The sequence below is a fragment of the Coregonus lavaretus genome, assembly GCF_964263955.1.
Source record: "Coregonus lavaretus genome assembly, chromosome: 37".
Classification (NCBI taxonomy): Eukaryota; Metazoa; Chordata; class Actinopteri; order Salmoniformes; family Salmonidae; genus Coregonus; species Coregonus lavaretus.
The window spans coordinates 20,808,930-20,826,853 of NC_140024.1; the positions used below are offsets into that span (position 1 = coordinate 20,808,930).

At 41.3% G+C, this 17,924-nt stretch overlaps 1 protein-coding gene across 3 annotated transcripts in view; it reads left to right on the forward strand.

Annotated features, from left to right (window-relative positions):
• Positions 1–226: 226 nt before the first annotated feature.
• The window catches only part of LOC311111759 (BTB/POZ domain-containing protein kctd15-like), a 24,900-nt gene continuing 7,202 nt past the window's right edge, over positions 227–17,924 (forward strand). The window contains exons 1-4 of one of the 3 annotated variants that reach the window (XM_084154576.1): positions 1,635–1,772; positions 2,969–3,028; positions 4,241–4,416; positions 12,726–12,870. In XM_084154576.1, the coding sequence (XP_084010702.1) occupies positions 1,689–1,772; positions 2,969–3,028; positions 4,241–4,416; positions 12,726–12,870 (465 nt within the window). In that variant the 5' untranslated portion in view covers positions 1,635–1,688. Of the gene's footprint in view, positions 1,344–1,634; positions 1,773–2,593; positions 3,029–4,240; positions 4,417–12,725; positions 12,871–17,924 lie in introns of those variants that run through there. The other 2 variants (XM_084154577.1, XM_084154575.1) reach the window with 2 other exon arrangements.

The window sequence follows — 17,924 nt, forward strand, 5'->3', positions numbered from 1 at the left end:
TCACCTTATTATTTTATTCCTTCAGTATTTTTTTCTTCTTCTTTGTACCAATAATCATTTCCCACACTGGTTGGCGCCAAATACCAAGAAACCAAATAGCTGAGCGCCGTGGAGTGTCTGGATTCGACAGTAGGCCTACATTAATTACTGGCCTCAATGCAACATCAATTATTCACAGTTATTTACACGCAAATAAACAAACACGCAAATAAATAAATAAATAATCACAAGCCTATGTGAACACCTGCACAGGAAGGAGGCAGAGCAAAGAGATATCACTTTGACTTCCACAGGGCGCCTTTTAGCCTACTATAAAAGTGATGCAACACTGATTTATTTTTGCGTTTTATATAACAAAATTAGCATTTAGCCAGACCGTTATATTCATTTAACATAATGCATCTTTAGGTAAATTAGTAAAATCTTCTAGCTGGGCTAGCAGTCTGTCTCACTGTTTGCATAGGACATTTTCACTGCAGACATCTCCATCTAGCCCTGTGCTATAATTGAAATGGCGCGTTTAGCTGGAGGCAGGTTGTGAGGGCGCTTTCTGCAATAGCAGAATGCATGTCGATAGACGTCATTTGGTTTTAACGGCCTACAGGACATTTGGCGTTACTACTGGAGACATTAGTGGAGAAAGGACATGGGAAAATCGCCGCATGAAAAGTATCCAAGGATATCTACATATTATTATTCTATTTTATTGACACTGTCAACAAGTTACTAGTGTGCCTTTTGTAATAGCTCCAAGTACACGACTAGGGAAGCGTGCCCTGTTTTACTTATTTAACTGGAGAATTGAAATATATGCCTAGCTGGAAATGCCTGGGGAAATTTTACATCAGACGAAATGACAATGATTAAAATCTGCTTTTTTCCTGCTCTAAATATATTGAGCGACGTGACACTTGCCTGATACTGAACAGCACTTAACCGTTATCCCCTGCAAACCAGAACGTTAAACCGTTACGGGGGCTGTATTTTTTTTTCTCCGGAAAATACGAAAAACCTAACATTAATCGTTATATCTGGCAATAGACATAATTTATGTAACAGGGAGAGAGTATCACTTTTTCTTTTTAAAATCGGACTGGGTGCGAGTAGAGTTGAGCTAATTGTAGCCTAATCCTTGCCCCAGAGGCGTTTGGGCAGCCCGGAGCAAGAATTCATTTTTAGCGCTGCTCTGTTATTTAGAGACGGGATTATTGGCTTTCTTCTCATAACAGACCGGCAGTTTCATTTAAGCAAAAAGGCACTCAAGAAGCTAAAATACGAAGCAGGATTTGACCGACTCAAATAAGAACCGAAAAGGGAAAGGAGAGATCTCTTCTATGTATAAGGTAAGAACGCTTCTTTGCTTCTTCCTGTGCTGCTTTTGTGGAAAGAGCTTGGTCTGAACAAGTCAGCCAGCATCAGCTATAGATCTTTAAAGCCACAGCGACCCTTCTTTTTAATCAATGTAGTTATCACTGGTAGATTCACGTTTTAGAACAGTTTGTGGATACAGTGTTGGCAGTTTCGTTCCAAAGGAGCGGATCCTACTTGAGGAATGCTTGGGTCGGCTATTGGATGGCACTCTAGTTCTGCGAAACTCCGGGCATGTGAAAAGGCGGAACGCAGTCATCAGCTGGGACTGATAGAAACTGGCACGGATTCCCTCGGACTCCTACGATGTTTGAAACGGTATGACTAAATTCATATTAAGATACGGCATTTCCTCATGGTATGATAGCCTACAGTATCAGCGAACAAACTATACTCAACACCAGGTAATTTGGAATAACTTTACTTGTAGTAGGGCTATGTTTTGTCCAGTCTGGGAAAGGTGTGAATGTATGTCTAGGCTGTTGTCTTTCCCTTGTTGTCTATTGATGCTGTTGGCATATTTACGCATTCATTTTACGCATTGTTCGCTTTTGAATCAAACGTCTCTGGATCATAATTTCATGTTGGTAGAAATGAGTAAGACGCCATATTGTGCATCTGGTAGAAGTAGGCTATCCGTGGGCATCAATGTAAACTGTGTTCAAGAGGGCAAAAGTGTACACTATGGATCTCTGCTACTGTGCACGTTCTTTTTGGCTATTTTATTTTATAACAATTACGCACATTCTGATCTTTGCTTTGTACAATTGTCAAATATCTTTCTTTGGTACACCATTGCCCATAGTGAAAGCCAACTCTTGTGAACGTTTCAAACCGTTATTGGCTAGAGCTACTATAGCTAGAATGTTGGTCAATAGGAAACTATTATAACACAGAAAGTCACGGAACAGATGTCAGTTGATCTCATTCAAACGAGTCAATGGTAATAGTTCCAGTATTTGTATTTTTTATTTGAAAACTCTTGTGAGAGTTTCTTGGCTTATAGCCTTTTAATAATGATAATCTTTACCCCACATATTGATCATATAATATCAATATGCTTTCCTTCTGTCCTGTATTTCACGTTACCCTCCACTCCGTCAACTCCTCCCATCTTAACCCAGTGTGTGTGTGTGTGTGTGTGTGTGTGTGTGTGTGTGTGTGTGTGTGTTTATGTGTGTGTGTCCTATCTGGTATATATTCCCCCAACAATATTATCAGTATTGGTTACTGTGGCCCATGGCTAAATGAAGAGGTGGGATAGCCTTATACGCCAAAAACTTCTTAAGTCTTTTGAAGTCTTTCTTTCACTGGGGCCTGAAATATATCATCCAGCGTGCGTATTAAATGATAATTATTCCTGAAGGCTTGGTGGAGTATACAGCGAGGCGGGCAACACCCTGGAAAATTCTGTAGTCTCCAACAACACTTTGTGCCCCAGGGCATCTCGCCTGGAGCAAAGGGCTGAATGAACCCTAACAACTGCCTTCTGTTGACCTTTTATGGGTAAAATTAAAAGCTTAGTAAATGTGCTCTTGCATGGAAGAACAAGTTGATGAAATGCCTTTCTTTCAAGTTATAATAATTTAGTTTATTCCAGCGACCCGCCATTTTTGCAGACATGATGGATGTATATTTTTTCATGAAACCACATCCTAATGTAAGTTGCTTGACTTTTTCTAACTATATCTGATATGTTCCAATTAAACTGACTCTGATATTAATTAAAATGTTTGTGAGTTGAGATGTTGGGATTTAATTGACAGGCCTATGCATGTGCGTAATTTGCGCAAATTACATAGGAAAACATGTTATTTTGATCAATCTTGATTAAGTTCGATTGTGGTGATTGGTTGTACGCAAACTTGAGGAACTATGATCCCCAATACCCACATGTCTGTTTAATAGCCTACATCATTGTTTAACCCAACTCTGACGAGCTGGATCCATGCGCCTCGGACTGCGCTGTGGCCTGAAGCGCGCCAACCCAGTGTATGCTACCTGGATGGCCTGAGTGTTACGAAGGGGCTCTGGAATAGTTTGGGGAGGGATTCATGTAACGGATAGTTGACATTCATGAAGTGGTCATATGTTTCCCATGCCTTCCATCCAACATCCCCAATTCACACCAGCCTGAGGACTTGCATCCTTTCTCTGTTGAACATGTGGCCAAAGCCTGCCCACGTTTCTAAAAGTTCATTGGAGGATTCCGAGCAATTAATTAAAACTCCTGACCATTACATTTACATACATTTTCATGACAGATATTATAAAGTTACTAAGTAGTTTGTCTTCACATCTTGCTTGGTCCTGTTAAGTTTTATTGTGTTGGATACATATCATTTACCTTGACTCCTATGATATGAGATGCTATTTTTGATGCACCAGTAACTTTGTTATTACATTTACATTTATAGGACATTATTGTGTGGGGGTAAAATAAAGAAACAACATGACAATCTTGTAAGGGGTAAATGTTTTCATATGTGTGGTTCAGGGACAGAGTTCATCAGGAACAAATGCCCTCGATTCTGTATTCTCAGATTGGTGGTTGGTGTGTCTGGGCATATCATGTCTAACACATAACACAACCTTTAATTATAATATTGCAGTTTGTTTTATCCCCCTAGAGGCTGACACCTAGCATTCCTCTTTCTGGAACCATAATAATCATCCTCCCCTGCAGCATTGAATGAAAAGATGCAAACATACTTCATTAGAACGGTGGCAATATTCTGTAAGCTAAATATGCGAGCAGACAGACGTGGAAGTGATCTGATAAGGCTCAGGATCGCACTGGTGGAAGATACAGACTTTCTGGAGACCCAAGTAATTTATGATGTCTATGGTTTTTCCATTTACTTGTTTTCAGGAAGGAAGAAGCATGTCACGCCTGTCTTTGACCCGGTCCCCGGTATCTCCTATGTCCACACAAGGAATCCCTCTACCGGCTCAACTGACAAAGTCGAATGCTCCGGTTCACATTGACGTCGGGGGACACATGTATACTAGTAGCCTGGCTACTCTCACCAAATACCCAGACTCAAGGTAAGGAATCGGATATTCTCATTCAATAAGTGAAAGGTGTTTGTCTCGTTTATTATCCATAGTGCCAAGATACATTTTTCACATTTTTTAAACAAATTCTAGGAGAGTAGCCTACTGATACACATTTTCTTTGAAATTGTCTCCCACCATAAACTTAAATAAGTAATCGTGCTCAATAACACTTTTTATAGGACATATATCCCAATATCCCCCAAAACCCCTCATTACAAGTTTTTGATATCAGTTATAAAGTTGATTGCTTTAATGATAGTTTCTCTCTAGTTTGATATTGTATGTTGGATAGCCTAACCTCCATATGGCTTCATTTGAATTGTATTTGATTATAACATTTTCTAACACATGGAAAATGTGTTAATTGCTGTTGCTGACTCTTTCATTCACTGAAATGATGCTACAGGTTTATGCACTTTAATTGTACATTATGGAGAGGGAAAATGTCAGCTGTTATTTCCCCATTATAGTAACAAAACCAACTGATCTAAACCATCTCTAATCGATGTCCAAATGATTTGTAACTAAAACCAGCCATGCAACTTTAAAGTAATGCAAATCGTTTATGCTGAAGTTAGTTCATGTTTTCTATAGAAATGACCCCTTATGTTATAGTATTCTATGATCTACATGCTCTAGTCAATTACTATTACTTGAAGCCAGAGTTTCAGCTAAGCCAAGGTAAACATACATCAGTTTGTAGGAAAATCTGAGGAAATGGTTAGAGGAAAAGTATCAACATACGCCTTGGATATTCAGACAGCTCTGACAGGAAATCACTGTCAACTCTCTTTGTTTTCTTTGTCCATAAACCAACATGATTTATCTTGTTGTGAGAAAATCTCCATGCCTATAAAAGGCCATTGTTTATCCTTAGTATTATTATGTCATGTTTGTCATCACTATTAGCTGTGTGTTTGGTTCATTTAAGAGGATTGGACAGCAAGACAGGACAAGACACTGCAGGTACACGATACCTGAGTGAACATTTTTGTTATTACTAGCAGTATGTGCATAATACCCACTGTTTTATGACATTATAATTAGAATTACAGTAAATCAATAGTTTATATATTAGGATGACTTTCCAGATGTTCAAATACAGGTTGTTTCATATACACTCACACATATACAGTGCCTTTGGAAAGTATTCAGACCCCTTGACATTTTTCCACATTTTGTTAGGTTACAGCCTTATTCAAAAATTGATTAAATTCTTTTTTTTCTTGATCAATCTACACACAATACCCCATAATGACAAAGAAAAAATTGGTTTCTAGAAATTTTTGCTAATTTATAAAAAATACAAAACTGCAATATCATATTTACATAAGTATTCAGACCCTTTACTCAGTACTTTGTGGAAGCACCTTTGGCAGCGATTCCAGCCTCGAGTCTTCTTGGGTATGACGCTACAAGCTTGGCACACCTGTATTTGGGGAGTTTCTCCCATTCTTCTCTGCAGATCTTCTCAAGCTCTGTCAGGTTGGATGGGGAGCATTGCTGCACAGCTATGTTCAGGTCTCTCCAGAGATGTTCGATCAGGTTAAAGTCTGGGCTCTGGCTGGGCCACTCAAGGACATTCAGAGACATGTCCCGAAGCCACTCCTGTGTTGTCTTGGCTGTGTGATTAGGGTCATTGTCCTGTTGGAAGATGAAACTTCGCCCCCAGTCTGAGGTCCTGAGCGCTCTGGAGCAGGTTTTCATCAAGGATCTCTGTGTACTTTGCTCCGTTCATCTTTGCCTCGATCCTGACTAGTCTCCCAGTCCCTGCCGCTGAAAAACATCCCCACAGCATGATGCTGCCACCACCATGCTTAACTGTATGGATGGTGCCAGGTTTCCTCCAGACATGATGCTTGGCATTAAGGCCAAAGAGTTCAATCTTGGTTTCATCAGACCAGAGAATCTTGTTTCTCATGGTCTGAGAGTCTTTAGGTGCCTTTTGGCAAACTCCAAGTGGGCTGTCCTGTGCCTTTTACTGAGGAGTGGCTTCTGTCTGGCCACTCTACCATAAAGGCCTGATTGGTGGAGTGCTGCAGAGATGGTTGTCCTTCTGGAAGGTTCTCCAATCTCCACAGAGGAGATTGTCCACCGATTGCTCAGTTTGGCCGGGCGGCCAGCTCTAGGAAGAGTCTTGGTGGTTCCAAACTTCTTCCATTTAAGAATGATGGAGGCCACTGTGTTCTTGGGGACCTTCAATGCTGCAGACATTTTTGGTACCCTTCCCCAGATCTGTGCCTCGACACAATCCTGTCTCGGAGCTCTATGGACAATTCCTTTGACCTCATGGCTTGGTTTTTGCTCTGACGTGCACTGTCAACTGTGGGACCTTATATATACAGGTGTGTGCCTATCCAAATCATGTCCAATCAATAGAATTTACCACAGGTGGACTCCAATCAAGTTGTAGAAACATCTCAACATTGATCAATGGAAACAGGATGCATCTGAGCTCAATTTCGAGTCTCATAGCTAAGGGTTTGAATACTAATGTAAATAAGGTATTTCTGTTTTAGTTTTTTTATACATTTGCAAACATTTCTAAAAACCTATTTTTCGCTTTGTCAGTATGGGGTATTGTGTGTAGATTACTGAGGATTTTTATTTATTTAATGCATTTTAGAATAAGGCTGTCACATAACAAAGTGTGGAAAAAGTCAAGGGGTCTGAATACTTTCCCAAGGCACTGTACCAGGATGTACATTATGCAAATGGCCGTGTTGTTTTACACTTATGTTTATACTATTTATCATGTAACTTTTACACCACCATGTACCTCAGTGGCGGTCAGTTTAAGATGAGGGAGGACGTTTTATTTTTTTTATGAGCATGGCCTTATTTCTATTACAGAATATTAGATGACTGTCATTCATATTCCATCCACCCAGTTCAATGTAACAGCGATAGGCTTAGGCTACTACATGATACTCACATTTTCCCTATACCCATCATGAGGTCGCTACAAGCTAGCCTATAAATGAAAGTTTACAACATTGGTGCACACAGCTTGAGAGAAAAATTTGAGGCGACAGACAGTTACACATGGACAGACAGTGACACATTCAATACCGCCTTGCACACTCTTGCTTGCATCTAGCTGATCTAGGGTGTAATCATTAGTCCAACAGTTGCAAACAAGTGTTTCCTTTGGACAAATACAGGTATATTTATCCCCGTTTCGTTCTGTTTGCTTCCGTTTAAGAAAAGTTTTTCAACAGAATCGGCAGAATGAATACACCCTTGATCACGCGTAAACACAGTTCACTTTCATAGTAGCCACATTGTATTCCTTCTCGCATCTATGCACTCTCCTCCTCTCACCTTTTCCCTTCGCTTGTGGACTTCAATGCACAACACATCAGCTGTATGTGACCAGGCAAAAACAACTTTCCAAACCATATCATAACCGTTACACACAGCCTACATCGTTGTCACCATATTAGCTAAAGTAACGTCATAGTCAATGTAGCTAATAGAACTAACGCGTTAGTAAACCCACTACAATCATGTAGTAACGTTACAGTGTACAGTCAGTAAGCAGTTTAGCACTTACACTGGCGGGCCCCGGTGGCAATAAATTAGTAAAACTAAAAGCTTATCTTGACTTGGAAGAGTTCCAGTGTTGTGTTGGATAGTCATAGCCAGCTAGCTAACATAGCATTCATCTGTTTGAGGAGGGTGTTTGAGTAGGCTAAACTAGCTAGCTGCATTTGCTAGCTAAGTAAGTGATACTGAAAGTGATACTCTCTCGATCTCTCTCTTGCTTCTCCTTCATTTTTTTGGAAGAAATGTATTTGTTAAAAACTGTTCAACTATTGTCTTTCTCTCTCGTTGAGTCAACTACTCACAACATTTTATGCACTGCAGTGCTAGCTAGCTGTAGCTTATGCTTTCAGTACTCTTTCTCTGATTCTTTGATTGGGTGGACAACATGTCAGTTCATGCTGCAAGAGCTCTGATAGGTTGGAGGACGTCCTCCGGAAGTTGCTTCTGCCGATTCTGTTGTCATAATTACTGTGTAAGTCTATAGAAGGGGGTGAGAACCATGAGCCTTCTAGGTGTTGTATTGAAGTCCATGTACCCAGAGGAGGACGGAAGCTAGCTGTCCTTCGGCTACACCATGGTGCTACCCTACAGAGAGCTGTTGAGGCTACTGTAGACCATTGCAAAAAAGTAAATTAATCAATTATTTGGTGATATGTGAATGTATTTAGTATAGTTTTATCTAAAAAGGATCACTTTTTAAATGTTTTACTTAAATAAATAATAAATGAAATTCACTGAGGAGGATGGTCCTCCCCTTCCTCCTCTGAGAAAAGCCTTACAAATGTAACATACATACTGTATAGTAGGGAGCTCAGAAGCAGTGCTTTTGCAGTAAGAGTAATGACAGGATACCACTGTGTATGTGAGAGCCAGTTCGCTCTCTCTCTCTCTCTCTCTCTCTCGTTCTCTCGTTCTCTCTCTCTCTCTCTCTCTCTCTCTCTCGTTCTCTCTCTCTCTCTCTCTCTCGCTCTCTCTCTCTCTCTCTCTCTCTCTCTCTCTCTCTCTCTCTCTCTCTCTCTCTCTCTCTCTCTCTCTCTCTCTCTCTCTCTCTCTCTCTCTCTCTCTCTCTCTGCCTCCTCAGTGTTCCACACAGTCTGCCTCAGGGGTGCACTTTCCTCTGGAACCAGTGGAGGAGGAGCCCTTTTGTGTGAATTAGGATAATGGCTGACAGAAAGCAAAACAATTACACTGCAATAGCCAGACTTATATGCAGTCTTTTTAGAGGACATCCGGTGTGGTGTGCATGGAGGAGTCTAGTCCTAGTCCACCATCCATGATCCACTGAAACTTGACAATTAAAGAACAAGGTTCAAAGAATTGTAAGTTGATGATTACTTTTAAAAGATTGATGCGTTAATAATGCAGAGTGCGTAGAGAAACTTAGTCTAGTAACTAATGTCTGGGTATTCATCTTCCTCTGTACAGACTGCATTAAGGGACAGGGGTCATCAAACATTGATACCCGCTCTGGGGAGTTCATAGTTAAGGAGATAAGCTTCAGAGCTCCATTCTACTGAGGCTGAGAAAAGTAAATGAGAAGAATATTACACAGACAAGGAAACTATTTTGAAATGACCTTTGACACAGGTTATTACTTGATACTTGTTTTATTTTGATAATCTCTCTGGTTTCCATTATCTATGAGGGATATATAGTATAGCATAAAAACAGATTTTTTTTCACCTCAGGTATTCAAACCAGCGACCTTTCGGTTACAGGCCCAACGCTCTAACCACTAGGCTACCTGCAGCCATCAGTGGTATTATCTACTATGCCAGGGGTTCCCAAACGTTTTCACTCAGGCCCCCCTTCCAGCATTGCAGGTATATAGGGTGAATGCACCTATTTGTAAGTCGCTCTGGATAAGAGCGTCTGCTAAATGACTTAAATGTTAAATGTAAATGTAATATCACTGGCCCCCACAGATCCAGTGTACGCCCTTGGAGTTGGGTTTGATACATTAATCCAAACACACTCTCTGGGCATTTGTTTTCACAGACATATGTAAGATGTCCTGCAACGTATGTCAACATTTATTGGGAATCTATTGAAGACAGCTCAGGTCTCTTTCATTTTGGAGAGAGTGAAAAGCTGCACTTGTCTTGACCCACCCACACCCCTAGCCATGAGTTTCAGACTCTAAACTGTTAGTCTGACATGTGTGGGTCCATGAGATGTCTACCTACCGCCCGCTCACCCCCGCTGCCTCTACTCAGCACCGCTGGGATGGGAGATCAGAGATGCTCCAGTCCTTCACAAACTCCCACTCTGCCCTTTGCTCTCTCTCTCTCTCTCTCTCTCTCTCTCTCTCTCTCACTCTCTCTCTCTCACTCTCTCTCTCTCTCTCTCTCTCTCTGTCTCTCTCTCGCTCTCTCTCTCTGTCTCTCTCTATCTCTCTGTCTCTCTGAGCCAGGCAGGCAGGCATGAGGGTGTGTAGCTGTCTCTCTCTCTACCTGTCTGACATGACAGAAACAAAGCTGGGTGAGGGCAGGGGTCCGTCTTTCAGGTGCTGAGGGCCCCGAATCTGTGATTTACCAAAAGAAAACACTGAGACCGAGGGAGATACAGAAATGGAGAGAGGGAAAAATAAATAAATAAAATAAAAACAGGCAGCATTTTAATTGCTTTAAAAAAAAGTGGAGATGAAAAACAGAGTTAGCCTGGAGGGGTATGGTGAAATTCTAGCTGGAAGAATTGCAAGACCATATGAGAAAGGAACACCTCGGGCATAACAGGGAGATGAGTATTGGTTTTTTATAAAGCATTTTGCATCGATTTCCAGAGCGAAAGAGAGAGGGGCAAGATGGAGAGAGAGAGAAAGAGAGGGAGAGCATATTTGCACTGGCTCTCTTTATACAGTTAACAGGAAAGGAAAAACAGGGCAAATTCTACATGATATGATTCAGTCTATACCTGATGAAGCCCTTTGATACAGGCACTGTGTCTTTACAAAGCAAAGGATTGTAATGGAAATTCAATGCAATTTAAACTATAAAGTCAACACTTATTGTGGTCCCGTGTGGCTCAGTTGGTAGAACATGGCGCTTGCAATGCCAGAGTTGTGGGTTCGATTCTCACGGGGGACCAGTATGACAAAGTATGAAAATGTATGTACTCACTACTGTAAGTTGCTCTGGATAAGAGTGTCTACTAAATGACTAAAATGTAATACAGCTGTGTGTATAGAGATTCCCAATGCGACTCTCTTTCTTGTGTTATGTCTTATAACAGGATTTAACAGTCACTGGGCAAAAGCAGCTTGTGTGAATTTGTCTTTCTTTGTGGTTTAACTGTACTCAGCTGACCTAAAAGCTGTTAGCATGATTAAAGAGCTGATTACATCAAAACAATGATAACAGCGAGCGAAGCCTTCTCTCTGCCAAGAGCTGTTTCTGGGAGAGAGGAGGGAAATGTGCAGTGAAATCGTTTTAAAGGTTACTCTAAATACACTTAACTGCCACTTCTACAGAAAACTGTTGAGTGACTCATACAAATACTTCAGTAAAACAGTGATAGAGACACCATGTCAATCATGTCTCTAATAATGACCAACATAAATGTCATATTTATCTTCCTTCCAGGTCTATAGCTATTATACACCTAGTGCAGATCTGAGGTGAAATGAATGAACTAATGGTTGAGAGCTACAGTAGCTACAGATGTAGGATCTTAATTTGAGACTGTTTGCTACAGCAGGAAAATATCCTGCAGCACCAGGAAATGTGAATTATTATGTGTATTCTAATTAAGGGATTTTTTTGGGGGGGGTTGATACATTTTTTGTAAGGGAAAATCAAGTCAGAAATTTAAAAGTGGAAATTACAAACTTCAGAAGCCTTTTTAAACCTTAAATACACTACATGTTTTTAATTTCCTGCATTGCAGAAAGGTTCTCCTGCAACAAGGTGATCAAATTAAGATCCTACGTCTGTACCTTGACAACCTCACAAGAGATGAGAGAAATGTGTAGTTGTCCAACCATATTTCAAGTCATCGTATCGACAGGATATGGTGGGATGAAAGCTAACAGATTACAGCAATTTCAACTCCTTATTCACTCCTGGTTACAGTACATTTTGAGAGGCCAACTATGGATGGATGCTTGGCGAGCTACAGGTGTCTTAGAAGTTATGTCCATCATTCATGGAATTTCCCTCTGTTGTTCTGTATTCTAATGGGAAACCTGCGTCAGTTATTTTAGAGAAATTACTTTTTGAATGAATGCTGATTTTTACAGTGAACGGCATGAGGTGTAATAGTCACACTTCGTCTCTTACTTGTTTTAAAAAATGAACCAAATCAATACATAATTCAGTGGAATATTTGTATTCAAAACACAAATAGGTGTCAGAGTATGAAACTGTGAATATTGACATTATCATATGCATCATGGATTCACACACTATAGAGAAACATATATCATATTTCATTGTAGCAAACCCATTTTTTTTTTTTTTTTACCCTTTAGTAATAGAGCTTTAAACTGAACCCATAGCATTCATTTCTGTAAGTACCAGCCGAGACACTGTATGTTGTCCTAATCACACAGCAGAAGGGACACTTCAAACAGGCCTGGAACACAGGAAATGTGCCTTAAGCCCCTTGTTTCAACCAGGATGCTAATACATTTCAGCCTTAGCACTAATAAAATGGAAAAATAAATGGAGGGTAATTGTTTCATGCATTTGAAGGCAGCCGCTCAACTCAACCTCATTCCATTATGTGTGTGTGTGTGTTTCAATTTCCAGAATCAGCCGTCTGTTTAATGGCACAGAGCCCATCGTGCTGGACAGCTTGAAGCAGCACTACTTCATCGACAGGGATGGAGAGATATTCCGCTACATTCTCAGCTTCCTCAGGACCTGCAAACTGCTTCTCCCAGATGACTTCAAGGTACATTATGATTTGTATTTGCACACCATAACATCATGTGCACTGTATGCACTCACACAGTGAGAGATATACAAAGGATAGATTATTGATTAAAAGTTTGAGCTTCCCTCTCATCTGAGAAGAATGTCTAACATGTTAGTTTTCGTTGTCTATCAATTTATATTGTAAACATTATTTGGCACTACATTTTACATTTACATTTACGTCATTTAGCAGACGCTCTTATCCAGAGCGACTTACAGTTAGTGAATACATATTTTTTTATACTGGTCCCCCGTGGGAAACGAACCCACAACCCTGGCGTTGCAAACGCCATGCTCTATCAACTGAGCTACATCCCACTACATTCACATTCAATAGGTCAATATCAGCAGTCATATGTTTTATTAATAAAAATTGGAAATCTAATCTAATTAATCCCCACTGATTTATCACTAAAGTGATGCTTCGAAGGTTTTGTATAATTTCAGCCAGTAGTTCTGAAAGTTGTGCTCACGAGCCAAAATGGGTCCCCGAAAATTGTGCACAATTGTGTACTACGTCATACATTTCACTTGATATCTTACGAATTGCAAATCATTATAAAAAATGTTTTTATGCAATTTGTATGATATGTTACGAATTACAATTCGTACAATATGTTACGAATTTGTAAGCGCTTAAGATCCGGGACTGCACCTTTAGTATACAGTGAAGGAAAGGTGAAAATTCAGTCTAAAACATAGAATTGTTCTGTGATGTGAACCAAAGCCCAGAGCTGTTGTTTCTCACAAAAAAATATTTCTATAGAGGTGAAGCCAGGTGAAACAGGCTGTATAGCCCCTGTTCCACTTGTTCCAGTCTGACAGTACCACCCAGTCTCCCAGCCACTGTCTCTCTCTCTCTGCTCTCAATACAGTGCCATGACAGTTTAAAGGAACTGGGCTTGAGAGGGAAGTAGGAATACTAGAGGAAGCGAGAATAATGTGGTCTTGAGTCTGACAGAGGGGAATGTGAGGGGAGGGAGTGTACTGTAGGTGATGTCTACAGACAGACAAACACACACACACACACACACACACACACACACACTCACAAAAACACACACTTTTATACAGTGCTCTATCTGGGACACTACTTTGGTCCATGTTAGCCTACTGTGGCTGCACACACCTGGCTCCTGTTTCAGCGTGCGCATGAGGAGACTCCTTCTTGGACGCGCTCGGCTTAGCACACCAACCGGCTCTGGAAATACACACATATTATTGTTACTAAGTTATTCTACTTATTAACAGAGCAAAGATTCAGGCCAACGATCGATCATGGACTCATGCCAAATCTTCTGTGATTTAACCACTTTGATCGATCTAAAACACAATGAGTAAAATGTAAAGTTCTCTATGGTTGATGATGGCTAAGGAGAGCAGATTCTATTCCTGTCCATTCGGATCCCTTTTAGTTCACCCTATTATACCCAAACTTCCATGTCTTTCCCCTGTGGGCTTGGAGTAGTTCATCACTCTCGCTAAGGGGAGTAGAGGAGAGGCAGAGCCCCTGGCTAACTCTCAGGGCTAAGCATTAAGGCTGAATGGGGACTGACCTGAACAACAGTGAGGACATGAAAGCTTCCTTCACATTTTTGGCAAATTACATTTTGGTTTTGGTCTGATCTGTATAGTGTACTGTATGGAAGCTATAGCTGTTCTCATCCACCCCCGTTCTACACAGTCCAATCAGCCAATGACTGTAAGCCAAACGAATGCAGCATCAGGCCTCATTGTTTAAACTCATGACATTAACACCCTCGCATCATCCAGCGTCCTCTCTCTCTCTGTTGATCTGTATACCTTTCAATTTACGTGAACTCTGAAAGAAATGCAAATACGGTTAGGAGGACTTGAGCATGTTCTTATCTGAAAACAATCAGTCTTGGCGTCGCCCAAGGCCTGGGTCTCTTATACTGCTGGCAGCCACGATGCTGTGTGTTTAGCTAAATCAATGTGAAAGTCTGCTTAGCGGAATAGTAACAAATATTTAGCATAAATCAGTAGATATAATACAATATTCACCATTAATATGCCTTCCACATGACATATTTCAGACATTATTCAGACTACAATGAATCACAAAGTGTGTAAGCAATGCTCAGTCAAATTAGGTTATGGTCCTTAACCATTCCGGTGTGTTTTTGCATGTTAGAATAATATTATTATATCAATGAACAGTAAGTTCTTTATTTTTCAGTACGATCCAGTAGATTTCTCAGTCACCCACAGTGCTAGACAAAGTGTTATTGCAATATTAAGCCTAATTGATTTCACATTTCACATTCATTATTGTCTTGTTCATTATCACCCCATATAGGTCAGTGGTATTACCATATCCATGTCAAATGACAGTGTAGAAGGTAACTTCTACTTTTGTTGGTTTAGTTAGCTGTAAAAAAGTATTTTGTTCCTGTTTTGGATCAAGACAATCTCTCTCTGTCTGCTCCCTTTCTGTCTGCTCTCTCTCTGTCTGCTCTCTCTGTCTGCTCTCTTTGTCTGCTCCCTCTCTGTCTGCTCCCTCTCTGTCTGCTCCCTCTCTGTCTGCTCCATCTCTGTCTGCTCCCTTTCTGTCTGCTCCCTCTCTGTCTGCTCCCTCTCTGTCTGCTCTCTCTCTGTCTGCTCTCTCTCTGTCTGCTCCCTCTCTGTCTGCTCCCTCTCTGTCTGCTCCCTCTCTGTCTGCTCCCTTTCTGTCTGCTCCCTCTCTGTCTGCTCCCTCTCTGTCTGCTCCCTTTCTGTCTGCTCCCTCTCTGTCTGCTCCCTCTCTGTCACTCTCTCCCCATCTCTCTATTTTGCTCCCCCCCCCCCCCCCCCCCCCCTCCATTCTCCCTCCACCTCCCCCCTCCATCCATTCTCCCTCCATCCTTCCCTGCGATGTTGCCTTGCCAGTGGGTGATCAGGTCGGATCATTATTTTGGAGCTCAACCGGCCTGTCTGGGCACAGGATTGTGGGATAGATTGTCTCTTGGAGCTGGCAGCATACAGCAAAGACAGAGCTGTTGGGCCTGTCTCCCCTCTCATCCTCACTTCAGCATTACGTTAGGATTACTCTGTTGTTTTCTGTTCTGTTCTGCCCGGCTCAGGCTCAGGATGACTAAAGTGCCCTGCAGACAGACCCCTGTTAAAAACACATCCATCCATGGCTTCAGACCTGTGAAGGATGAGGAGCTACACTTCGATTCAGAGAGCACCCCGAAGGGGGAACGTCTCTGTATGTATTTTGTCAGCCGCAGTGAGAAGTGAGAGAAAAGAAGTGACCGACCCACCCCTTCACATTCTGTCATCTTACATATTACAATGTCTGCTTAAGATGTGTTGCGTCATCGCCTGCTTCAGCTAGAGTTGGTTTTGGGTCATTCCTGGTTTTCAGATGGGGGGGTTGAATGAGGGGTTAAAGAAGCAGAAGGTTTTTCATTTAAGGGTTTTTCAGGATGGAAGAAATAGCGTCTGTTTCTTCCATCCTCACTGTGGCAGGCAGGGTTAATGAATATGCTGTTTGCTGCTATTGCCCTACCACACTCTGTACCCAGCAGTGTTCTGGAGAGGCAAGGGAAAACTCTTTTTAGATTTGGTTCCCCCAGCACCCCTAGCACCCAACACCCACAGCCAATGATGATGCAGTCAGACTGAAACAGGCACTCGCTCTTTCTCTCCTCTGCACAAACCCTAACTTACTTTAGAAGTGCATAAAGACTTTATAAACACTGCAATCATCAACTTTTCTCTTGAACCAGTATCTTTCATCAAGAGAATGATTAGAAGGTCCTGATACCGACCAAATACATGGAGGATATGGCAACTCATTATGTCATGGGAAAAATGGTTTCCCTTTGTGCTAGGTTGAAGATGACAATTGTTAAGACAACGAGATTCTATTATCCCATAACTCTTTTCAACAATGGGACCTGCTATTCTAGTTAGCAACGGTGCTGGTAGTTAGCAATAGCGCTGGTCCAAGATTTGTGACGACGTTATCTTAACCTCTATATATTTTCGACCTTCTCTTTGTACAGGAAATACATCAAATAAAATATAATGAATGCGGCTACCATGAATGTAGCAATTTACCTTTGTATAATTTCCAAGGTAGCAATTTACCTTTGTATAATTTCCAGCTAGAGCTACCGGTAGCTAAATCAATTACTGATTGTTTTGCAAGCACATTTACTAATTTGACGCAATATTAAATTGTGATATCAGAGCTTAACATTGGGCCACAATTCACATTAGACATGACCATAAAATCCCCTCTATGCAAAGCATGCATAAAAAATCAACCATGGCTTATATTATAATTATCCTCATGTTCACTTCTTCTCCCACATATATTCCCCTCACCTCCCCTCTGTTAGCTAGTTACCAATAGCTTGCCTTTCCTCCTCAGTCTTCCTGGTATTTTCTATGGTAGTGTTGAATGATGGTGCCATCTGGTCTTGTGGGAAATTAGAGGCAAGAGCGCAGGGGCAAATGGCCCCCAGCAATCACAGCCCAGGGGGAGAAAGGCAGCTAGCAATCTGCTGCAGCTAGACTGTCTGCACACAGGAATGTACCATCCCATCCCACATCACTGCAGCCTGGGCTCGCTGAGCCTCTCCTCACTGACACAGGCCTCTATAGAATAGAGCTAGCTCAATACAACATGCTAGAGGATTACTCAGCCCTGCCAACAGCTACTGTTGGAGTAGAGACTGACTGGCTGATTGCAGCTATGGCCATGTTTAGCATGGCTGTGGTTCTGGTAGTAAAAAACAATACAGGCCTTTCTTGTAAACAACTGGAGACTGATCTGATTTACCAGTGAATCATTCTTCAATCTGAGATATTTGAATGTTCATTGTGGGCCTAACCAAAATCATTTGTAACCAGGAAATACCATGAGAGGAATATGAGGGACTATAATAGACGGGGAACACTCTTTTAACACCACTTCGATACGGAAGTACTTTTTTCATAGCAGGTTAGGAGAATTTACGCAGCAGGTTAGGAGAATTAACGTAGCAGGTTAGGAGACTGAGGTTAAGGTTAGGAAAA